Source organism: Pristis pectinata, chromosome 25 (genome assembly GCF_009764475.1).
Source record: "Pristis pectinata isolate sPriPec2 chromosome 25, sPriPec2.1.pri, whole genome shotgun sequence".
Taxonomy (NCBI): Eukaryota; Metazoa; Chordata; class Chondrichthyes; order Rhinopristiformes; family Pristidae; genus Pristis; species Pristis pectinata.
Window position 1 is genome coordinate 25,919,280 of NC_067429.1, and position 25,813 is coordinate 25,945,092.

Below are 25,813 nucleotides of genomic sequence, written 5' to 3' on the forward strand. Positions count from 1 at the left end.
CAAGATAGAAACAAGGTACCAAAGTACAACAGGTGGGCACCTTCCATCCACATAAGATGATGGATGGGCTGCTTTTGAACTTTGGTGTCACTTGACTATTGATGACTCTGTAAGTCAGCTCTGGAAAGAAAGTGTCTGCCTCAATGCCTTGACTGAGGGTATCATTGTCTGCTGCTGTAGGGCGCTCCATTGTCCCACTACTCTGTTATGGCACTGGTTCTACCAGGGAGCTGTTGAAACCATTTAATTGTGATCCCTCCCCTCACCTGTCACCAGCGGCTTCTGTCACCACCTAGAGCTGCCTCTTCTATAAATTAATGTTCCATATTCCTCTCATTAACATCCTTAAACTGGAGCTTTGGGAACCTTATTGATCTTTTGGATTCATGACCACATTTCAGGGTACCCCTCACTTCACTGGACATAAATTACGCTGAAATGGACTTGAATATTCCACAATGTAGCACTTACTTTAAACAGTGACATCTTTGCAGCCACACTCAGCTTTGACCTTGCATCCATCTTCTCATCATCTGTAAAAGGAAACCATGACATGTACAGGGTTAGTGAAGAGAGAGACAGGTCCTACTTGCAGCATAGATTATGCCCCTGTGCAATAATAATAATTGAATCAGGTTTATTATCACTGACATATGTCATGAAATTTGTTGTTTTGCGGCAGCAGTACAGTGCAAGACATAAAAATTACCATGTTACACCCCACCAAAAAAAAGTGCAAAGGAGGAATAACGAGGTAGTGTTCATGGGTTCATGGACCGTTCAGAAATCTGATGGCAGGGGGGAAGAAGCTGTTCCTAAAACGTTGAGTGTGGAATTAGCATGCAATTCACACAGAGGATATAGAAGAAATGGGCTATCCATGTCCATACTGTAAATAGGGAAGAGAAATTGTCAACCTGGGAATATCCATTGAAGACACAGTGAGATTAGTTTCCCTTTCCTGGTGTAAATTCTCATCCCAGTCATTCCACCCACCTGATCTGCCAGTGCAAAGCAAGCAGAGGAACCCAGGTAGGTTGTGGGTCATGGTGGGGGTGTGGGGAGAGCTCACGGTGGAGGGAGACTCAGGGTTGAAGGGAGAGGAGAAACGGCCAGAGGCAAAGACAAAGAAGGGATGCTTTGCAATCAGCTGCTGAGACAATCATGATGTGGTGGTAGGGATCTCAAGGGAGGTGCTCTGAGAGGGGTAGATGGAGATCTTCAATGGGATTTAACCATAAGAGTTCCAAGCACTGGAATCCATGCCATTGGACCTGGTCAGGCAGCCCTATACTTGTTGCAAAAGCCCAGTTCTCAACATGTTTGCAGCCCATGTCAGAGTGACGTTTACACATTCTCCCTGTGACTATGTGGGGTCTTAGGTTTCCTCCTGCATCCCAAAGACACACAGGTTGGTAGGTTAATAGGTTAATTGGCTGCTGTAAATTGCCCCTGGCGGGGCTTGATGGGAATGTGGGGAGAACAAAATAGTGTTGGATTTGTGTAAATGGCTACATGACTGATCGTGCAGACTTGGTGGGCTGAAGGGCCTGTTTTCAGGCTGAATGAGTCTATAAATGTCTTTGACCCACATCCCTTAAACTCATTGGTGAAGAAATATCAACTAACCCCAGATTTAAATTTAATAACTGTTTTAATATCAACTGTTGTTTCTCATATTCTCATCTTTCATTATGAGATAGAAGGAGGCCATTCAGCCCATGTGTCTGTTCTGACTCTTGGAGCATCACATTCCTCTGCTCATTTCCTCGTTGCCTATTCTCTCTCACATCCCATCAACCCCACCCTCATTCTCCTGTTACCCATCTAGAGGGGCAACTGACGGCCGCCAATTCACCTCCCAGCCTGCATGTCATTGGGATGCGAGAAGAGACTGGAGCACCCAGGGGAAATCCACACAAGGAGAACGTGCAAATGCCACACAGACAGCACTGGAGGTCAGAATCAAACCTGGGCTGCTGGAGCTGTGAGACAGTGGATCTACTAACTGTGCCACACTGAGCTATTTATGGAGTTTGGATGCACCATAGTCATTGAGCAGGCTTGAGAGACTAAGTAGGCATACTCCTGATTCCACTGCAGCAACAGAAATGGCCATTGAACATCACCGACTTGGACGATCGACATCAATGGCCTCTGCTTCTCTTTCTGCACCAGATCATCCCACAAGAAAAAGGCAATGGGACAGTGTGATGAGAAAAATCATCCTGTCCGGTATCTGGTCTTTCTACTATTGCACTGTGAACTCTAGTTTATCATTCAAAGCACCCTCTACATTGGGTCTCTGTGAGCATGGAAGCCAAAGTGCCACAACCCCATTAAATTGAAGGGGAGAGAAATCAATTTGATTTAACTCATGAAGATATTTTCTTCTTACACAAATCAGAATCAGGTTTATTATCACTGACATATGTCATGAAATTTGTAGTTTTGCAGCAGCTATACAGTACTGTACAGTACTATAAATTACAAAAATAAATAAATAGTGCAAAAGAGGAATAACGAGATAGTGTTCATGTGTTCCTGAACAGTTCAGAAATCTGATGGCGGAGGGGAAGAAGCTGTTCCTAAAACATTGTGTGTGGGTCATAAAATAAGATTGCACTGTGCAGCGCGAAATCTTCCATTATTACAGCATTGAATCAAGGGTGATTGCAGGAATTTAAATGTGTCAGCTTCTGGAGAGGAACAGACACATATCCTTCGCATTTTCATGAATATGCATCAGCACCCAAAACCTCATGTTTATTGTAGATTATTTTGTAGAACTGCGCCTCAGCTGACTGCACCTCCTTCCCATTTTGCACTCATACTTGTGTTGAAGAAACATTTCCAGAGTGCAATGAGGACAAACCTCTGAGTTGTTCCTTTGCACAGTGCAGTGCCACACGCCTATCCTTTCTAATTATAAAGGACAACATTTTATACTTCTTTATATAGAACTTTGGTAACTGGCCAATGAAAACTACTTTAATGCATTTACTGCAGCATGAAAGAATCTTCTCTGCATCATACTTAAAATGCACTTTGTTTGTCTCTTGTGACATGGCAGTTTAATATGTGGATGAATCAGCCATGCTTGTGTAGACTAAATGAGGACAACTATTTGCTCATCTGAATTGGTGACATTTATTTTAGTTCTGACAAAAGGTTGTTGAACCTCTATACCTTTCTCTCTCCAACAAATTCCCCTGCTGACCTCCTCCCCCCTCCTCCCCTCTCCAATCCCTGCATGACTCAGCCTGGCCTGCTGAACATTTGCAACATTATATTCACATATTCATCAAACTTGCATCAGTGATATGTGATGCTGGCATTAATGAATTGTTCACCTTTTATTCTTATTTTCCCCACTGCAGATCATCACCTCACACTGACATCAAATTAATTTGCTATAACTGCCCACCGATATATTTCCTAATTTCTTGTGTTATCATACCATTCTTCCTCAGAGTAAGCTGAAAGTCCAGTCTGATTTCATCTGCAAATTTTAAAACTGCATACTTTGTTCCCAAGGTTTTTATTTGCTCACGAGAAGTAGGTGTCCCTGGCAATGCCAATATTTATTGTTCAACCCTGACTGCTCTGAACAGAGCATTCAGTTGGGCTATTTCAGTGTGTAGTTAAGGATCAGGTCAATCATGTTGGCTGATGCTGAACTCACACTTGAGCCCAGCCAAGTAATGGACACAAGTGAATCAGATGCATTTTCATGAACAGTCGAGTAGTTTCATGCTCAGTGTTACAGCTCCTGGGTTTTTATTCCAAATCTACTAATGTAAAACATTATATAAATCCTGAATAGCTATAGTTACACCACTGATCCTTGTGAAATAGTGCTCTTTACCTTATTCCAAGTCTTCATCTATACTCTTTGCTTTATTTTCTAAGTCACTTTTCTATCCATAGAGTTACCTGTTTCCACTCTCAATATACACTAACCTCTGTCATAAGACAACTGTGTGGTACCTTATCAAGGTCCATTTGAAAATGATTTGTGCGTCTGGAGCTGGAAGAGTGGAACATATTTCTGTATAACACTTCAAAACTTTTGAGACTTGCTGTGATTTGTGGGTATATCTTGTTGCACAAGCTACTTTTTTCCTGTTGCTTTGGAAAAAATAACTCATTCTTGGATGGTTCTCTGTCCCCTTCAAGCAGTTCACAAGTGCGGGCGCTGATAGCAATCAACGGATCATTAATTTCAAATATCAATTTCAAATTACAAAAGTGGTTCTAATCAGATTATTGGAACAGGGACTAAAAGGAATATTTTGGAAGCAAATGAAGGCTTCTCAGCTTGATATTACATCAGCTAATTTTACAGAGTTGTAAATTATGGCTTGAATGAAAGAAGCATTTTGTCCTGTATCTTCTGTACTTAATACCTGTATAAGAGATGTGCTGTTTACATTGGCCCATCACCTCCAAGATGGTTTCTCATTTAATGTCACACAACAACACAAGAAAGTAGGAGCAGGAGTGACCACCTAGTCTCTCAAGCCTGCCCCGCCATTCAATATGATCATGGCCGATCTTCCCCAGGTCTCAACTCCTCTTCTGTGCCAGTTCCCCACAGCTCTCAATTCCCCGATCTTTCAAAAAATTATCAACCTCCTCTTTAAATCCCCAATGATCTACCCACCACAACCCTGCGGGGCAGAGAATTCCAGAGATTCATCCTCCTCGGTGAGAAGAAATTTCTACGCACCTCAGTTTGACGCACCTCACATCATGGTAAAATGTCAATACAATCTTTTGGACTGGGCTTGAAACAAATGATAAAAAATTTTCAGGTGACATGGAAATTAGAGGAAGATAAGAGCAGGAAGGAGCGGCCAGCAGGCAACATTTCTGTTTGGAGTTCGCAAGCTTTGATGAGACGTCATGGAGCTGAAATGTTCACTCTGTTCCTCTCACCACAGATATTGCCTGGCTATTTCCAGCATTTTCATCTTTTATTTTTGCTTTTGTTTTTAAATTTCTTGCTTTACTTTCAATATTTTTATTACAATCTTAAGATAGCTTCTGTATTTGAATAGCATGGTAGGAGTTACTGTCCAAGAAGTTTCTGTCCAAGTTCCTCAAACAGGTTTTATCTTATTGATCACTTCCACATCTCCTGGAAGGGCAACAGGGATAATATTGCCCCAGCGGAACTGAGTGTACATGTAATGTCTGTGACAGCAATCTACCAACATAAGTACTCCATAAACTTTCATTCAATCTCTGATTCCATTTACACTCACTAGATACCCTCTCATCCCATTGAATTTTAATAATTCTACACTAGATTGATCCTTGCTTTGCTAATCATTAATCCAAACCCTCTGATATGACCACTGCTCTTACAGACACAGTCTGCTGAGCTTGCCTCAGTCTCCGGCATCAGATGCTTCCTTCCCGTTGAACTAACAATGTTCTCGGAGGAAATCTTCCTGAACGCATTTCTGAAACTCCTCCCCCTCCTTTCCCAAAGTTGAGAGACTGAAGGATTCACGAGGCATTGACCACAAGCTCATGGTTGACCACAGCTGAATGTTGAGGAATGGAAGGCCTTTTGGCTCATAAAGAGTTCTGTACAGGAGCCTGAAATACTGAATGCTTGCTGTCTAAAGCACCTTGAACCTCGGCGAAGCAGCCAATCCATGGACTCACTCTGCTTCATCTTCTGTGCTGAGACAGGTGGAGGAAATCAATTCTCCTTGAGTATTGAGCATGAGTGACCTCAGCAAAAGCACAGTGAGCAGCAGGCTGTGAGAGGAAACACCAGTCTGTCACAGCCGTCTGGAGATACCCCAGACCAACCAATACTGCATCACAGTTTTCTGCTCACTGCATTATTGCTGAGGTCACCAATGATCAATATTGCAGATAAGAAGCTGAGTGTGGCCTTGGTCCCACCTGGTCCCCTGTAAGCCTGTAACTGAGGTCACAGGAGGTCACAGATCACCCCGAGGGTGCAGGTGAGTGGTGGAATTGGGGGGAATTGATGGGAATGTTGGGACAATGAAATAGGATTAGTGTAAATGGGTGTTTGATGGTAGCTGTGGACTTGGCTGTCTGAAGGCCATTTCCACGTCGTATACCTCTACAACTCTATCTCTGTGGTGACTTAAAAACAGAAAATGCTGGAAACTCTCAGCAGGTCAGGCAGCATCTGTGGAGAGAGAAACGGTTAGTGTTTCAAGTCAAAAACCCCTCCTCAATACTATTGTCAGATGAAGGGTCTTTGAACTGAAATGTTAACTCTGTTTCTCCCCACAGATGCTGACTAACCAGCTGAGAGTTTCCAGCATTTTTAAAAAAAATTTATTTCAGATTTCCAGCAGTATTTGATGTTCATTTACTGTGTGATGACTGTCTAGCAGAGACCCTACTCCTCAGAGAGGTTAAAGCAGGAAGACCTGGGGCTTTATGTTCTTTGGTAGTGAGTCTCCTCACTCAGGATTCGCAGACACTGCTGCAGCTCCTCTGGTGCTCGTCTGCCAGTCCCAAGCCTTCCAATGAAACTGACAGGATCTCCACGCAGGCTCTGACTGTAAGGAGTTTCCAAGTGTTGTAGTGGCTGTGGAGATGGTGATGAGGAGTGATTTCCCGGCTGAGCACCCAGCTCCAGACTGTGGTGCAGCAGAGCATGACTGGCCCTTTAAACCCACCCAGCTGCAGAGCAAGCAACATTATGGAAACCTGGTTGGCTTGCAAGTGACCAATGACAGGTGAGCTTAAGGGAAATCGTCACTGGAGTTCACCTGGCAACACTGGAAAATGACGTTACACTACTAATCACATCATTCAATTCACAACTGGAAAGAGGAAACATGCCACCCACACAAACATGACTCACTCCAGGAAGTACCTGGACAAATATTGGAGAGAAGTGTAAAATAAAAGCAAAAGGCATATTTCACTCCAGGGAACAGTTACGTAACACTGAAACGAGCAGGGTTAAGTGGTTGAATTTCTTGATGGCTATTTCTTACCACACTGAGGAATATCCCATCCTTATCACAGCGTAGAACAACTCAAGAACACAGCAGCTGAACACTCAGATACCTTAATCCCTCCCAGCTTCATCCTTCTCGCCTTACAGATGCCAGTGACCTGTTACTTTGCCACACCCTGTAAACTACATGGCTCACAGCATGAAGGCTTGGATTCTTACTCCGTGTCTGGCTGTGGTTCAGTGGTAGCCTCCTACCTCTGGGTTTGAATGTTGTGACGGCTATTCGGGATATTTGAGCACAACATCTAGACATTATTTGAAAAAGACCAGAGAGCTTCTCACAGTGTGGAGTCATAGAGTCATACAGCACGGAAATGGACCCTTCAGCCCACCATGTCCATGCCAACCATTCTGACCATCTACACGAATCCCATTTGCCCACATTAGGTCCATATGCATCCATACCTTGCCGATTCAAGTGCCTGACTAAATGTCTCTGAAATATAGTGATTGTATCTGACTCCACCTGCTCCCCTGGCAGCAAGTTCCAGATATCAACAACTGTCTGTGTAAAAAACTTTCCCTTCAAATCCCCTTTAAAACTCCTTCCTCTCACCTTAAACCTATGCCCCCTTCTTTTTGATATCTCTGCCAAGAGAAAAAGATTCCATCAATCCTGTCCATACCACTTACAATTTTATGTATATCTATCAGGCACCCCCCACTCTCCTTCACTTCAGGGAAAACAAGCCCAGCCTAACCAATCTCTCCCCATATTAAAGTCGTCCTATCTAGGCAACATCCTGATGAATCTCCTCTGCACTTCCTCTACCACAACCACATCCTTCCTATAGTGTGGTGACCAGAACTGCACACCATGTCCCAAGTGCAGTCTAATCAGTGTTTTGTTTAGTGGCAACATAATGTCCTACTTTTATATTCTATGGCCCGACCTATGAAGGCAAGCATGTCATTTGCCTTCTTCCTATTGACCTGTTGCCACTTTCAAGGAACTGTGGACTTGGACGCCAAGGTCTCCCTGTTCATCAATATTTCAAAGCGCACATATGTCCTTCCCAAAATGCATCACCTCGCTCTTGTCGGGATTAAATTCTATCCGCCAAAGCACTGCCCAACTTTCATCTGATCTATATCCTAATGGAACCTTAGGCAACCTTCCTCACTTTATATAACACCACCGTGTCATCTGCAGACTTACTAACCATACCTGCTACATTCATTTCCAAGCCATTAGTATATCTCACAAACAAGGGTCCCAGCATGGACCCCTGCGGTACACCACTGATTACAGACTTCCAATTAGAAAAGCATCCTTCTACCACCATCCTTTGCTTCCCATCACCAAGCCAATTTTGGATCCAACTAGTTAGCTCACCTTGGATCCTATGTGCTTTAACCCTCTGGACAAGCCTACCATGCCAGACTTTGTCAAGTCTATCACTCTGCCTTCATCAATCTTCTGAGTTACCTCCTCAAAAAAACTCTATCAAATGAGTGAGGTAAGATTTCCCCCACACAAGGCTTTGCTGATCGGCCCCTGGTTTTCCAAATGTATGTAAATCCTATCCCTTAGAATTTTCTCTGATAATTTCCCTCATACTGACATAAGATTCACTGTCCTATAATTATTTGGCTTATCCCTGCTGCCCTTCTTAAATAAGGAAATAACATTAGCTGTTCTCCTGGTACCTCACCTGTGGCTAATGAAGATGTAAAAATCTCCATCAGGGCCTCAGCTATCTCCTCCCTTGATTCCCATAGCATCCTGGATAAGGTCTCATCCAGCTCTGGGGATTTATCAGTCTTATGTGTCCCATAACATCTAACATCTCCCCCTTCTTAATACTAACTATTCAGAATAACAACGTACCCTTCCATGAACTCACTATCCTCCACTTCCTTCTCCTTTGCAAAAACAGATGAGAAGTATTCACTTAGGACCTTGCCCACACCCCCTGGCTCCACACATAGCTAATTCCTTTGGTCCATAAGGTGACCCATTCATTCCAAAAATTCCTGATATACTTATAGAATGTCTTGGAACACTCCTTAATTTTACTTGCAGAGAATATTTCATGGCCCCTTTCTGCCCAACTAATTTCTTTCTTGTTTTCTCCTATACATTCTATATTCTTCAAGGGACTCCCTCGATCCCAGTTGGCGATACCTGTGACATATATCCTTTTTTTCTCTGATCAAACCTTTAATAACCTTTGTCATCCAAGGTTCTCTAATCTTGTTTCTACCGGAACATGTTGGCTCTGAACTCACACTGACACTTAGCCCTCGAGCAATATCTGTACAACACTGTCATTTATATTATTGCTGCTTGTGTGAACTTGCAATGCAAAAACTGGTTGTCATAATTCCTCTGTCACAACAGTCACTTCACATCACAAATACTTCACTGGATGTGAAGCTCTTTCAGATGTTCTGAGGCTGCGAATGATGCCACAAAATGCAAAATCATTCTTTCCATATAACGTTAGCACAGCTGTTAAAATCTTCTCTATATAAAAACCACCAGACTTTGGCTGAATAAAAACAGAAAATGCTGGATATACTCATCAGGTCAGGCTCCAACTGTGGGAAGAGAAACAGAGCTAATGTTTCAGGTCAGAACAAACAAATTAACCTTATATGTATCATGACATCTGACACCTCCCCCTCTTAATACTGACTCTCAATACTATCAATGTAATCCTCCCTGATCTCGCCATCCTTTATGTCCTTCTCCTTGGTGAATACAGATGAGAAGTATTCATTTAGGACCTTCACCACATCACCTGGCTCCATACGTAGATTACCCCTTTGGTTCCTAAGGGGATAGGACCTCATGTTCTGTCTAAATCCACACAATAGCCCTTCTCCTCTAGTTTCACCATTGCAGAGCTAGCAAAGTCATTCCAGAGTGGGTGTCCAGTGAGCAGGGGTAGAGAAATCTGAGCTTCAGGTGGGGATGTAGGGATAATGGGTGGGGAGGATGCTCAAAGAAAGAGAAAGGGGTTGTGGAATCGAATGGTCGTCAGGAATCTTAAACAGAGCCTAGGCAGGAGGTTCCATGTGCCAGACTCTTGTGGCCAGGAACACAGGCAGGTTCACCCCCTTTAAGCAGATCTCAGCTGTCTTGTGAATGACTATTCTGCCTGTGCTTTTCTGAGGCTCAGGCACATCATGCACATGGAGGAGCCAGAACAAACCCAGCAGCCCATGAGTAGATACCTATTCAGGTTTAGAAACATAGAGAAACAGCAGCAGAAGAGGGCTGTCCAGCCCTTCAAACTTGCTCCACCATTCAATAAAATCATAGCAGATCCTCTGTCACAATCCACATTCTTGCTCTCTTCCCTTGACAGATTTCTAGACATCAAAGGCATCTCCTTAAATATATGCAGTGACTTAGCCTTGATAACCTTCTGTGTGAGAGAGTTCTACAGGTTTACCATACCTTGAGTGAAGAAAATTCTCCTCATCTCAATCCTACATTATTTACACCATATTCCGAGACTGTGACCCCTCATTCTCGACCCCCAGGCAGGGGAGATATTCCCCCCTGCATCCAGTCTGTTGAGCCCTGTCTAAGTATTGTCTACCTCAATAATCTCTGCATCCAGCCTTGTCAACCCAATCTCTCCTCATACAACAATTCTTCCAACCCAGGAATCAGTGTCCACTCCCTCTATGGTCAGTACATCCTTTCTTAGGTAAGGAGATCAAAGCTGCACACAATACTCCAGGTGCAGCCACACCACAACCCTATGTTATGCACTAATTTAGCCTTTGAGGTTTTGGGTTATGTCCTCTTTGCAAGTGTGTTATGATGCCCCGTCCAAAAAAGGATCTAGGCTGAGGTTCCTACTTGTGGCTCAGAGGTGGAGATGACCACCAAGTACTCTGATGGAGGAACTCAGTGGGTCAGGCAGCATCTGTGCAGAGAAAGGAATTGTCGATGATTTAAGGTCAGAACCCTGCATCAGGATTGTGGAGATAGCCAGTATAAGGAGTAGTGAGACAGGGGCCAGTGGGTGATTGGTGGACCAAGGAGAGGTGAATGATGTCAGGCAGATGGAGCCAGGTAGGGGATGGGGAGTGGTGGAGTTAAGAGACAGAGGCAGGTGGATGATATTCACAATACATTTGATGTTGATGAAATGGAAATTATAAAGAAAAGGAATAGAAACAAGAGATATATGCGGTAATCTCCCCGCCAGATGTATAGTTAGAATTCAGCCCTGAAGGATATAATGTGGCATTTGTCTGTGGTCCACCCTCCACTTGTTTGCACTAATTAACCCATGATTCCCTTATTGTAAGGAGTCCACATCAATACTCTTTTAGGTAGATTAATGGTGGCTGTCTGTGCTGGTGTGGTACTCACCCTCAGTGTTGTCCTTGTTTATATTCAACACATAAGTTCTGTAAGATTAAAGGAGTGAGAGAGACTGAACATTAGTCACTGACAAACTGTGGAGAAAGTTGTTGAACAAAATAAAACTCACATCCTTCCCAACATATTATCTTGTAAGCTTGAAAACTTCAGAAGTTAAACCTTTTACAAACTGCCTCTGCCTTGTAATCCTGAAACTCTGAGAACTTCCATTGTGCTTCTTGATTACTGATATCACCCACAATTTGCCCTTTGATATATGTGACGTACGTGCCTCCTACAACAGATTTCACAGACAAATGTGAAACAATTTAGGCAGAAGATGAATCAAGGCAGGAAGGCTCACCTTGTCCTCGTATTTTTAAACAAATCAGAGTTGTCTAGGAGGAAATTCATGCAAGAGAGATTGCAGGTCAGATTCTGTTCTTTACTGATATTGAAAGTTCATTAAACCTTTAACAGAGTAAAAACATTGGGTCAGGCGTAGACTTGCTCTGCTCTGTCATTTGAGCAAATCACATCTGATGTACCCCACCCTACCTGCCTTTGACAACATTCAGTACCTCTAACCCTGAGAAATCAACTAGCATTGAGAATCGCCGTATGCCAGTATTGACAGGGTTTGGGGTAGGGCAGTTTCAGATTTCACTGGTCCTCTTGTGAAACCAGAGCTTTGATTTCACTCCTAATAGCTCTGTTCTGATTTTACAACCCTGTACATCATACAGCGTCGAAACAAATGGCAAATTTTCTTTCTGAATCTTTTAAAAAACAATCTTTTTAGAAACAGGACCATGAAGTCGGGCCAGATTTTGAGTGGTGCATTAGGTTTCCAAGCTTGAAGAATGAGCTAAGATCATAAAGTGCTCCATTCAAATTTTGCCACTTTGTTCCAGCACCATCAATCACACTGGCGTATGTTCAGTGAAATATCACAAAAGCTCAGATTCACAACTGCATTGCTACATAACCTCAGTATCTCTCTAGTGCTTGTCTTCTGGGAAAGTTAGTCTACCCTGTACACCATGACTTTCTGAGCAGCTTATTGCGTCTGCCATGCAGACAGGAAAGCAGAACTCTGCACAGTGTTAAAATCACTAATATTACCTGGGGCATGGAAGAAATCCTAGAACTGGGCACCAGATGCCATGTTAAAGTGGAGGAGCAAATTTTGGCTAGAATTCTACACCGGGTTACTGGAGATTGTCCTTATCTGCATGTAAACCAGGTTAGGAATAGCTGCAATGTCTCAGCAGTTGAACAGACTGCCAACTATTTCATCTGGGTTCCCACACGAAACTGGATTCCAGCAGGAGTCAGAACCTTTAACAAGTGAGGTAGGTTAAGGGGGTGTGGAGGAAATAGGATCAAGTATGAGTGAAGATCCTTTTACTGTGGTCTTTGGGCAACACCCACTCCTGGTGTTTGCACCCTGCTGCAGTTATTTGTCGGAGGAAGAAAGCTGTGTTACAAATAAAAGCAGAAAATGCTGGAAACACTCAGCAGGTCAGGCAGCATCTGTGGAGAGAGAAAAAGTCTGGTGAAAGATCCTCCATCAGATTCTTCGACCTGAAACGTTCACTCTGTTTCTCTCTCCACAGATGCCGCCAAACGTGCTGAGTGTTTCCAGCATTTTTTTTGTTTCCGATTTCCAGCTCTTGCAGTTTTTCTGAATTTCAAAGCTGTGTTACAGCCGACTTGCAAACTTTCTCTTAACTGAAAGAAAATGTTCATGCACTTCCACACGTGTCTTACCGTTCGGCTGCTGTGAGGGGCTGAGTCCTGAAGCGATCAGATGTTTTGCGGTTCACCCCGGGGCTAATGTAGCGCCTGGGCCTCCGGCGCATCTCCCAGCCGCATGCTGCTGCCAGACCAGTGCTGGCTGTGTCATTGCCACTGTCACCACTAGTTCAGGAGAAAGAGAGAGAAAGACAGGAGAGCAAACAGACAGCATGGAAGTAGAAGAGCAGAAGACAGCAGTAGAGAGCGGAGAAAGGCAGAAGGAAGGAGCAGTGAGAGGTTAAACCCATTGGAGTCTGCTGCATTGTGTGGAACGGGAGGAAAAGCCCCTGGCTCAGTGTGTGCACTGAAGGTATCAGGTAGTTGAACAGAATCCAGCATTTACACTTGCAAAGCACTGAACTCTGGCCGTGAATGGTTAACAGACCCAAGCTCTGAATGGAAACAATCAATGGCATTGTATAAAACTACCCACAACCGTGCACCTCAGCAAAGTAGCAACAAAGGGGCACATTGAGTTGAAGTCTCGCCGTCATTATTTTCTGCCTTTTCACTGTAATTTAAACCCAGGTTGTTGCACAGCAAGCAATGTAAGTGAAGCACAGCGGGGTCAGCCAACTCTTTACCTTCTGTTGGTTGGTTCCCCTTTTCCATCCCAAACTCCCAAACTGACTCTTACTCACTTGTAGCTGAAGACAGCGCCCAATGTGTCCTCAACTTCCAACTGTCATCACGTCATTCCTTACATTTTCTAAATGTAACTTCCTTTCCACATTACTTGGGAGAGTTTGCATCTCCCATGAAGCTGATGCTTGTCTCTGTGAGGGCTCCCGATAATAATGTTCAAATCCCAAGTGGATTTCTGTAAAGCTTTCTCCTTGTAACAACCTGCATTGTTGTTTCCCTGTTACTATCACCAAGACCAAAGTGACGAAAAAGAAGCAGAAGAAACAGGAAATTCAGACAGGAGGATGATGGCGGGTGGGGGGGGGGGGGGATGGATGTGGGAGTAGACCCTGGCGGGACCGTGTCTAAGAAGTAGTAAAGGAGCAACAGAAACAGGTAGGGCATTTCTATATTACCAAGTATTTATCCAGGTACAGAAGGTCATAAATAGACTCTTAGAATCATACACCTTGGAAGAAGGCCCTTCGGCCCAGCTCGTCCATGCCAACCAATACGACTGTCTATACTAATCCCATTTTCCTGCATTTGTCCCGATCCCTCATTTCCTTTCCTATCCATGTATCTGTCCAAATGCTTTGAGTTTATCTGCCTCTACCATCTCCTGCTGTTAGCTCATTCAATTTGCCCACCACCCTCAGTGCGAAAAACTTGCCCCTCAGATGTCCTTCAAATATTTCCCCTCTCACCTTAAACCCATATCCTTTGGTTTTAGATTCATTCCCCTACCCTGAGAAAAAGACTATGACTATCTACCCTATCCATGCCCCACGTAAACCTATAAACCTCTACAAGGTCAGCCCTCTACCTCTGCCCTCCAGTAAGAACAACCCCAGCCTGTCCAATCTCTACTTGTAACTGCAGCCCTCCATTCCGGGTAACATCCCAATGAATCTCTTCTGTGCTTTTTGTAACACTACCACAACCTTTCTGTAGTGTGGTGACCAGAACTGCACACAATATTCCAAGTGTGGCATAACCAATGTGGCAAAATTGATATGCAGAAGATGCCAGGGAATTCACAGCAAAGTTTTATACAGGGACAGGCTGACTGGGCCAACTGGCGTCTTCTCCCCCTTTCCACTTCATCCAACTACTTCTCTCTCCCTTTTAACATTGATCTTAATTCCCTCCATCAGCATTGTCTGTCCCTGTTACAGGGCTCACTCAGCTGACCAGAGGAGGATATCCTGTGCTTCAGCCCACAGCAGCTGGATCCATAGTCAGGAGAGTGGGGAGTAGACCAACTATGGAGGGGGTCAAACCTCAGGGTAGCAGCAGTTCACCGTGGCTTTGGACACTGAGCCAGTTTCGGCGGGCTCCACTGCAGGTGCATCAAGGCACGTGAGGCGGGTGTTGACCAGGGAGTCATATCCAGGTGTCAAGATCCTCCTGTGTTAGCGGTTTTAGAAGTTGCACCCGATGGAATACTTGTAACTTCCAGCACTTGATGTCAAAGCCGTAGGTAATATTGTGGTCCAATGGAAATCCCTGACTAGCCAGTGGTATAGACACAGCAACAATATGCCCTGGCACAATACAAGTAAGTCCATTTTATATACATGTCCACTTCCTGGACATCACTCAGCAACAAAGCAAGTAAGTCACACCCAGTGAGTGGGAAACCTTTGCACTCTGAATCGTAATTTCCCAGCAAACACACAAAATCAACTTGCACTTCTATCTTAGCCTGATACTTGTCAAGTCACAACAAAGAAATCACATCACCCAGCCATACAAAATGTTAAAGCTCACATGCAAACTCCACGCGAGTGTGAGTATGAAGGTCACATGCCCAACCTCAGTGTCTGTTGGTCATCCTTTGTATACTAATCATCTATGCAGTGAGCCACACTGAGTGCCCCGTTCACCATGTAGTTAATTGATACCATGTGGGATATCACTTACTGCAGCTCATAGACTCATAGAGTCAGACAACATGGAAACAAGCTCTTTGGCTGAACTCATCCACGTCAATCAACGCCCTTACCTGAGCTAATCCCATCTGCCTGCATTTAGCCCTTACCCCTCTGAACCTTTCCTAGCCATGAACCTATCCAAATGTCTTTTAAATGTTATAATTTTACCAACCTCTACCACTTCCTCTGGCAGCTCATTCCATATACCCACCACTTTCTGTGTGAAAAACTTGCCTCTCAGTTCCCCTTTAAATCTTCCCCCTCTCACCTTAAATCTTTTGGCTCCCCTACCTGGGAAAAAGATTGTGACCATCCACCTTATCTATGCCCCTCATGATTTTATCAGCCTTTGTGTTCACCCCTCAGCCTCCTTCGCTCGGCGGAAAAGAGTCCCAACCTATCCAGTCTCTCCTCATAACTCAAGCCCTCCAGTTCTGGAAACATCCTTGTGAATCCTTTCTGTACCCGCTCTAATTTACTCACATCCTTCCTATAGTATGGTGACCAGAACTGTACACAATACGCCAGGTGCAGTCTCACCAATGTCCTATACATCCGTAACATGACATCCTATTAGCTATGATTCATCTCGGTACCAGATGTCAACAGGACATAATGTGCCAGGTGTACAAGGAAGGCACACCAGTACTTGACTGCCAGTCTTTCATGCATCACCAAATTCCTGGCTCCAGGTTTCCTTTTTGTTAGCAAAACTAGCAACACAAATTGTGTTGGATCTTGGAATTTAGTTAGTGGATGGCCATGCTCAAGAATACATTAGCCTCAGTGATTCAATACTGTATTGAACAACCGTGATTATTACATTGTGAGCAGTGTACTGAAAGACCCTGAGGTTGACCAAACTATGGGTTTGGGAACACAAATCAAACAAGACAGAAAAGCTGCAGATCAATGTCTCCAGCTGAAGGTCTTTCAGTGATCATTAGTTTGAGTAGAATGGAAACAAGCCTCAGCACCTACACTTTCTGCTCACTGCCATTGTTCTTCTCCAGGAAAGAGCTGCAGAGAGATCCCACAGAGACTCGAGTGTTCAGCACCCCCACCCCGGGAAGCCGACCGCCGCTGTCATTGTAACAGGAGACCATCCGTGGTTTGTGAACTGCTGCCTGTGGTGTGCAGCTACCAGAGAAGTTTTACCATCAGAGTTTGGCTGAGCCAATGGAGTGGAGTTAATTGGGCAGAAACACACCGCCAGCCAGACACACATTAAGCAGAAAGACTATCATGGCTGCCATCCATGCTCTGCTTCCAAAATTTGCTTCCATTGACTTTAGCGTGAGCCGTCAGGGGCAAACACTGGTCTGAGTAAGAAGCAGTGAAACAGCCCATTCAGTCCAACAGTCTACTCATGCATCCATGTTCTCCAGAACCTCTGCCCGTCCACAAACCATCTCATCCCTTCAGCACATCCTTCCATTCCATCCTCCTGCCGATATTTATGCAGCTTCCTCTGATGGTCAGCTCAACCACCCTCGATGACACTGAGTTTTCCAGTCTAAACTCTGATTGCAGAGATTTCTCCTGGATTTTTATATCTCTTATATATATATTTCCTCTAGATTCCCTCACAGATCAAATTAACATAAGCCATCACAGTCAACAGATCATGTTGATGCAAACTTGTGAGCTTGAGTGGACTGTACTGGAAATGAGCTGTGCTTCCCACGTCTTTACTATAATCCAGTGCTCCATCCTGAAGATCATAACCTAGTCTGGGGCAAGTTAGAGGGAGATTTATACATCAAACCCACAAATATGTTAGGAAACTGGGGAGAATAGTGTCCGCTGTTTTTAGTGCAAAATGAAAGCAAGATTATTGGCCTCTTGTTGTATTTACTTCTATACATTTGATTCTGCTGGACTCAATGGAACTAGACAATGAGGAGGGGAATGCAGCGAAAGGACAATACTCTCAGACCTGTTTGGTGCTAATAACTGAAGACAACTCTCTTCAGGACAACCTAATGGATGGCAGAGAAGCCAATATATTCGTTTTCTCCACCAAAATACTTCAGTGGGCCTCTACCTATCACATTTGAGCACTGGGAGAGAGACCACACCATGTCATTGGGCATGTGCTCATTGAAGAAGGCTGATTGGCTGACATAGAACAGCACAGCAGGGGAACAGGCCCTTCGGCCCATGATATCTGTGCCAACCATGTCAATTTAGAAGAAAAGAGAACTGAGAAAATGGATATGAACAGCATGGTGACACATTACCAATGTTAATCATCTGAAGGAATAGAGGTCAGCCATGAGCCTCAATTCTGTAATGAGAGCTCTGTTCAGTTTACCAGGCATGGATATTTTGATGAGGAACTGAAGCTTGGTTTTGGTTTGACCCTGGAAGTGTGAGCTCAAAAATTGTATATTTAATAAACCTTGTATTCCCTGAAACAGTTCACATTACTTTTTTAAATGCTTCATCTTACTTGGAAGATTAAACTTATTTAAAGTTTATGCTCACCCCTTTGACTTACTGTTTAACCATCACTGAATGCACTCTTGTAAATCTAGATGCCTGGCCTGCATCTTACGCTCACATTCACCAGGTGTCTGATATGGATCATTTACCATTCTCCAACACAGCTGAAATTTACTACCTCATGAGTAATATAGACCTGAGCCAAATGGTTGTGGCAAAACAGGGAGCTTGTAAATGGGCCCATATTTTCAATCCAGATCTTTTGAAGCAGTGAGCAACTGGTTTCATGCTAAAGGCAGTTGTATATGGAGTTCTCTCTCCCACTGAATTCTAGATTAGAACCAGATATTTAAAACCAAGGGAGCATTAGTCACCTGTGGCGCCTACCCAGCAGCTCAAGCTGTACAGACATTACACAATACTAGAAGAACGTCATTGTTAACTGGTAGGAATGAAAGATTAGCACTTCATTCAGTCTTCCCTGATTAAACTGCGAGTAATATATTTTATTAGCATAAGTAGAACAGAAAGCTGTATGATATTAAGTTTCATACCACAACTAAAAATATTGGAACGATTAACATGTGTAGATTTGTGTTGCATGGGGCTTGCACCTCTTTGGCAGGCATCTGTCCTGTTTCAACCTTCACGTGTGCACTAGGTTTCTAGCTAGAACTACAACAGGAGATCAGGGTTCTCTGTGCAAACAGGGTCTCAATGGTGATCGAGTTACGTAAAGGGGAGGAAGGAAAAAGCAAAGTGAAAGGCAGGAGAAAAGGCGAGAGAAAGAAAAAGAGACGAAGAAACAAGGCAACAGGAAAGAACAACAAACCAAACAGGAGATATGGATCGTTTTTTCCAAGAAGTAGAAGCAGCTTGTGAATTTTATATCTTATTTTCTGACAGATTGAGTATCTGAGGACAGGTATTTTATGTTTTATCATTTTTCCTAATTTGGCAAGATTGGCAAGGCCAGTGCAGTGTTCATTGTTCATACTTGGCTATGAGAAAATATCAGCGGCCCTCAATGTTGGATCACGTCGCGAAGGTTTTCAAACAATACTCTTTCAGGATTTGGACCCAGCAACAACAGAACAGTGTGAAGTTTGGAGATGACAGTGTTCCCAGGATGTTGCAACAGTGCAACAAGAACAACATAGTTCTTGCAATCCCTCACATCTTGCTGGTAATTTTTTAAACTCAGAACTGTAACAGTCTGAATGAAAGTCGAGTCAGTAGTTCATATTTTAACCATTGAAATATTTAAATAATCCAAATTAACACTTTTGTTTAATGGTATGAAACATATTGAACTTAATTTTCTTTAACTGTCAATAAAGAAATCTATCTAAAACATAAAAGAACGTCAAAGATAAATGGCAATAATTTCCAAGGATGATCGACTGTACTGATATACTGCATCGATCCTTTGGTATCACAACTACAATAAGCAGCCTTGCCTTAACTCAAGACACAAATACTAACCTGGGCCGTGGAGGGAGACCAGTTGTTTGGTTCTCAAGGATAGAAAATCTCTGTGGGAGAGCTAAAGATTTTTCCAAACCATCTGTCACAATTTCCTTGCTGCAAACTTCTATCTCACGAAGATGGGAATCACTGAGTTTGCTCCCTAAAGCCAACTCTTCATTCCTATTGTTCTGGTTTTGGACATATGAGGAACTCATTCTTCCCATGGAGTTCCCACTTGTGTTATGCACAAGGATTTCTTTTGAAATGTCAGTGTCCTTTGCTCCCCAAAGTTTGAAAGGTACGTGTAGAGTTGACTTGCTCATAAAACGCCCTGATTCAGAGTACACCTTTTCAAAAGGTTCATTTTCCTTTTCCTTTCTTGAGCATTTAGAACTAACTGTGACCTTCTCATTGAAGTTACCAATTCTCTCAGCCAATTCTCGTCGCCGGTCAGCCTTGTAGCTGGCAATGCGATCTGCCCTGGTTTCTTCAGAATCCATAATACTTGTGGAGCGGTTGGGAAGGATGGGGGAGTGGGGGTGGGAGAGGGGTGGTCAAGCGGCTTAAGTGGAAAGCGATATTCTGGTGGGCACTGCGAGTGGTAACAGTCAGCCTCCTCACCAAAGTCCAGGATACCGGCACTCAAAGAGCCCCTCTCCTCTCACTGTTGATAAGAAACAGAATAGGAAATTTTAAGAATAAGTTCAGCATGAAAGGAAAATGAAATGAGTCTTTTTGTCGACAGAGAGTTGATGATGGAGAGCAAGATAATGAAGTCAGGAACACGGGAGACAGAAACAAGAATATTATCTTTTCTGAACCTTTCTGAGGCAGAAGCCAAGATCCCCTTCCTGCCTATTCTTGGGTGTTTGTAGTTGTATACCCCTCAGTGTGTTTCTGTGATGGAGCTATCATAACTCTAATAATTCAGGTGAAAGAGAACAGTGCTATGGATTAGATTATTCCTCAATTAGACTCTAATCTTGGCATTAACCATGACTTGGTTTAAGAATACTATTAACATTTAATTTGGCACAGTGCACACTGTGTACTGAAGAATACTCTAAACTGCATCAGTGAAGCACAAAAGGTGCAGTCATTCAGATCAATGATAAGGACAGATTTTTAGGAAGATCACATGCACATTATATCAGATCTCCCTGAACTTATGCATCTTCCATGCTTTTACAAGGTAAGTGGATGCTTCAATGACTCTTGTGAGTTGGAAGGAGCCCAGAATGGTCAGAAGCAATCCATGGCAACCATATTTCATTGGCATCTTGGTGTAGTTTGCTGGAGATTTCCTCATTTACCTGCGTGCATTGATCTGAAGGCTCGACTTCATTTGGTGGGATGGCATAGGAGTGGTGTGAGGTGACTGAAGAGTAAAGGAGGCAAACCAAAATCATTGCTTGGGAAGCAGTGTGGGATGAGGCCTGTGTGGGTGGCAAGTGTGGGAGCTCAGTGAGGCGACACTAGAACCTGGCCACATTTGCTCATTTTTGCTTTTGTCTCCCTGGCCCCAATATTTATTGGAAGTAAAGACTGAAAATGGCTGCATAACCTGGCAAAGACCAAGAGGAGGAGACCTGGATGAATATGCCCACAAGAACTAGTAGCTCCCATGTCCCAGCTGGTAGCCAGCCAAGTGGGCAGGCCAACTAGTGGACAGAGAGGAGGTGGGTGCTGTGGGAGGAAGCTGTACATGGTGTGAATCCCCACTCATTGGGATGGGGGGGTGAACTGGGTGTGGAGGAAATGCACACTCTTGTGAGGGAAAGGTGGGGTTGCTGGGGACAGACCTGTGAGGGCTGAAGTGGATGGTTAACAATCCAGGCTGGGGGGAAATATAAACCTTTCTTAAGGCAGGTGAAGGGGAAGGGGAAGGGTAGTCAAGCCTGCTTCTCCTGTTTCACAAAGTGTACTCAAACAGCCACAACTTGGAGAACTCATTGCTCCCCCCACCCCCCCCACCCCGTCCACTTTCCCAACCACTTGGAAATCTGTGCAGCAAAGTTTCAAATTTAAGTTCTCAATTGTGTTGTTAATTAATATGCTACCAGTATCTGATAACCATCAAATGTGTGTGCAGTTTTGGAGTCATACTCTTAGTCACTTCCTTCCCTGATCCTCTCCTACCATCATCAGGGAAGGTTAGGCAGATATACTGTTGAAAGTATCCTGACTGCATCATGCTCTGGTACAGCAATTCGGATGCGCAGGAATGTAAGAAGCTGCAGAGAGTAGTGGGCTCAGCCCAATACATCACAGGCATATCCTGCCCCACCACCAGTGGTAGCTACATGAGGTGCTGCCTCAAGAAGGCAACATCTATCATCAAAGATTCCCACCATCCAGGCCATGCCATCTTCTTGCAGCTACTATCAGGCAGGAGCCTGAAGTCCCACACCACCAGGTTCAAGAACAGTTACATCCTTTGAACCATTCTGTTCAATCACTACGGTACAGCCACACGAAAGACCACTTTGATTGCACTAAAATAGATTTTTTTTGTTATAATTGTGTTCTTTCTTGTAAAAATTGTGTACAATTTATGTTTTTCTTGTGAATGCTGCTTAGCTGCTGCTATGCGCCTGTGATGCTGCTGCAAGTAAGTTTTTCATTGCACCTGTGCATACATGGACTTGTGCACATGACAATAAACTTGACTTTGAAACTTTGACTTCGAAACTTTAATTTCAAAACTACTGCTCCTCAGCTTTGTAACTGTTAATACATGTTGCCCTGATTTCCATGGTTTTCAGACCCCAGAATACTTGCAGGGATGAAAAGTGAAGTCCCAGTGGGTGCACATCAGTTCTAACGAAGAGTCTTTGAGCTGAAACATTAGCTCTCTTTCACTTTCCAGAGATGCTGCCTGATCTTCTGTGTGTTTTGAGCATGTTCTGTTTACAGTCAGCCTGGTGGTTCGTGTCTGGGAGAATGGTGCTCTATAGACTGACTCCACTCTTTGTTAATAAGGCAACAGGGAATCTTAATAAAATGCAAGGGTCTGAACTGGCTGTGTTTTCCCTCTGGTTTATTTTCACATAGACCATGAGGTAACAGGCTCCTTAAAGGCTTTTAAAACCAGCTCCTTTGGAGTGTAAACAGCCACTGCGAGCAAATTATTATCCCACTTGTGTGAGCTGGATTCAATCCCAAATTCCCAAGTTTAAATGGCAGTGCTGAGGTCATTTATATTTGAAACCTTAAATGTAACAGCAGCAATAAAGTGTAGACCTCTCGGTGAAATGAAGCAGGAAAGGCTGCTTTTGATTTTCTGATGTAGCATGGAGTCACACAGCACAGAAACAGACCCTTTGACATGCCCGTGCCGACCATTCTCTATACTAATCCCATTTACCAGTACTTGATCCAGAGCCTAAAAGCCTTGATGATCCAAGTGCTCATCCAGATGCTTCTTAAATGTTGTAAGACCACCCTCTCAGGCAGTGTGTTCCAGGTTCCAGACACCCTCTGGGTGAAAAAATTCAGGAGAGCAAAATTCACCTTTGGTCAGAAGCACCCAAGCAGAGTGAGCGCTGGCTGCCAGTCGGACACACGTCTCTATATTCTGTTCCACTGACTTCAAGCTTTGAACTGACAAAAGACATTCGAAGCAGTCGCTCTTTGGCAGAATTGAAAGCAACATTAAAGGAGAATTCAGTGCGAGTGGGACAGGACTGAGTAAAGAGAAGATTAGAGACAAGGGAAAACAGTGAAAGGAGTAACACCAAATGTTTGAAAGGAAACAGATAAAGTAATACTTGGGATTAAAGCAGGAAGCTAGGATAAGAGAATACAAATACAAACAAATCAGTAAAAGAAAAATTTAAAACAGATTTAGGGAGAACTTTGCAAGGGACGTGTTTGGAGTAATGGATATCTTAGTGGAAACTAAAAAGACTAGAGACATTTAAAATTCTACTTGATAGTACCACAGGAAAGGAAGGGGTGAGATGGAGACATTTTGGTGATAGAGGGAAAGAGAAGCTGAGGATTAAAGGACTGAAGGACCATCTTTTGTCTGCACTTTCTTAGTGTTTGTGGCCAAACCTGGTTTCCACTGCCCTCTCACCTCCCTGTTGCCTCTCAGAAGCAAGACTAAGGGAAGCAATGGGGAAGTTGAAACAGTCCTGCACTCAAAACACACTCATAGGCAAACAAAAGTCACCACCAATCTTGATGAAATATGCCAGCATAACAAGTGAAAGAGCTCAACAGCATCCATTAGTAGAGCAGCCTAGTGTAAAGGGCATTCTTAGAGCATTTCAGAAGAGGCCAGATGAGAAATTGGAGAGCGGTTGGTTGAGAAAATAAGGTAGGAAGGTTTTAATTTTCATTGTCTGGTGGAAGACTAATTCCACAAAGCACAAGACAGTGTCAGAGGCAGACAGAAGGATCAGGGGACTAGCTGTGACTCAAAGTCAAAGAGAAAAAGGGTCTGGCTGACTATACACCCTCTGATCACCTTACCATTGATGTCAAAAGACAGGAATATTGGCCAGAACTGCTGCCATTAGTTTTCTATCCAGCAGTGAAAGTTGAAACATATCCCGGACTTTTAAGAGGATTTCTCTGATGGCAGATATAATGGTAGCCAGAGGAAAAACTTTGGAAGAGAATCCCATAAAACATAAATTAGCAGCTGCAAGATGGTATCTGAGATTGTGGGAAGGAGAAGGGGACCAGCTATCAGAGAAATTGGATCTGGTCAGACAATGAATTGGAAGAGCTTGTGTAAGGGAACAGATTTGTTTTTGAAAATGGGGAAATATAGATCCTGCAATCGATTCCGAATCAACTGGAGATGGGTAAGGATGTAAAATGAGGGGGTTCCTTTAAGCAGGTATGTGGGACTAAATGTGAAAGATTGGAGCTCAGAATTGAGACACCTCTCATGGCAGAGGTGTCTAAGACCAAGGGTACAGGTCTAAGGTGAGGAGTAAGAGGGTTAGAGGGAGCTGAGGAAGAATTCCTTCCCCAGAGGGTTGTTAGAATCTGGAACACACTGCCTGATGGGCTGGTGGAGGCAGAGACTCTCACAACATGGCCATTTGAATCACCAAGACATAGTAGGCTATGGATGTAGAGCTGGTGAATCGAATTAGTATAAATGGGTATTTGATGGTCGGCATAGACAGGGTGGGTAGAGGGATCTGTTTCTGACCTGCATGACTCTATCGCTATGAGAATTCTAAGTGTATCGCAGAAAGCAGCCAGGAATCAGCAGTTCTTCTGTTGTTTAAAACAAACCAAATTATAATCCATGCCTCCGTTGTTTGAATTTGGGATTCTTAAATCTGGAACTGTGTCTGTGTTGAGGGCAATGAACTCCTCTGCTCCTTGAAGACTGTTTTGGACCTGAGAATTCAGGAATCCAAGTCACCAAGTTAGGAAAAGAATTTACCATTTATTTTTTTTTCAAAATACCATGTGGACAACCCACTTTAACAGTAAGATCAAAGGCTCATTTTTACGTCAATCAGGCCTGAGATAGAATAATAAAGCAATCCTCTATGACAAATCCTAAAAGGGCAAGGACTATTTTAAGAAGAGATTTTATTATTTGAAAGAACTCCCTCATTTTACACTAGGTAAATATTAGCTGACTATCACAGTACAAGCAATTAATATCTGAATAGAATTGCTTAGCAATCTTAAGTATTAACTTGTTTAAAATAATTCCCTCCATTAAGAATACAGAAGGAAGAATTATTCAGCAGCATTAACATCACAACATCATAACCTAGTTCAAGTGCATTATTTTGGACTGGGTCATTTCCAATGTGCAGAAACAAAAATACCACCATCCCAAGAATTGCTTAAACCACCTTGTAATCTCACTGAATAGAAAACAATCCCTGTAGCATGAAAGTGCTCCATTAAATGAAATGGAGGCCATGACTGCCAATCTGCTGGTAGCCCTTGTGTGGATCTACCTATTTCAGGAAAGCTGCTGCCTGTTGTACATGGGTTTCTACTGACGGGTCTCTCACAGTGTGGCCACAGAGAGAAGTGTCTGATCTACTGAATCCTTGGGGAAATTTGGAATTTCAAGTAAAACACAAATATATGTGATATAAAACTGCTAAATCAAAAGAATTCCTTTAGACATCCCTCTCATTGAAAGATATGTTCCGGGAGCCTCAATACCAGTTTTTTGAAGGTACA

General features: G+C 43.4%; 1 protein-coding gene across 5 annotated transcripts in view; it reads right to left on the reverse strand.

Annotated features, from left to right (window-relative positions):
* LOC127583003 (supervillin-like) overlaps positions 1-25,813 on the reverse strand; it is a 120,520-nt gene that overhangs the window by 77,498 nt on the left and 17,209 nt on the right. For 3 of the 5 annotated variants that reach the window (XM_052038685.1, XM_052038687.1, XM_052038684.1), the window contains exons 2-4: positions 11,722-11,828; positions 11,367-11,404; positions 472-533 (exon numbers count right to left, since the gene is read on the reverse strand). In XM_052038685.1, the coding sequence (XP_051894645.1) occupies positions 472-533; positions 11,367-11,404; positions 11,722-11,771 (150 nt within the window). In that variant the 5' untranslated portion in view covers positions 11,772-11,828. The remainder of the gene's footprint in view (positions 1-471; positions 534-11,366; positions 11,405-11,721; positions 11,829-25,813) is intronic. The other 2 variants (XM_052038689.1, XM_052038688.1) reach the window with 2 other exon arrangements.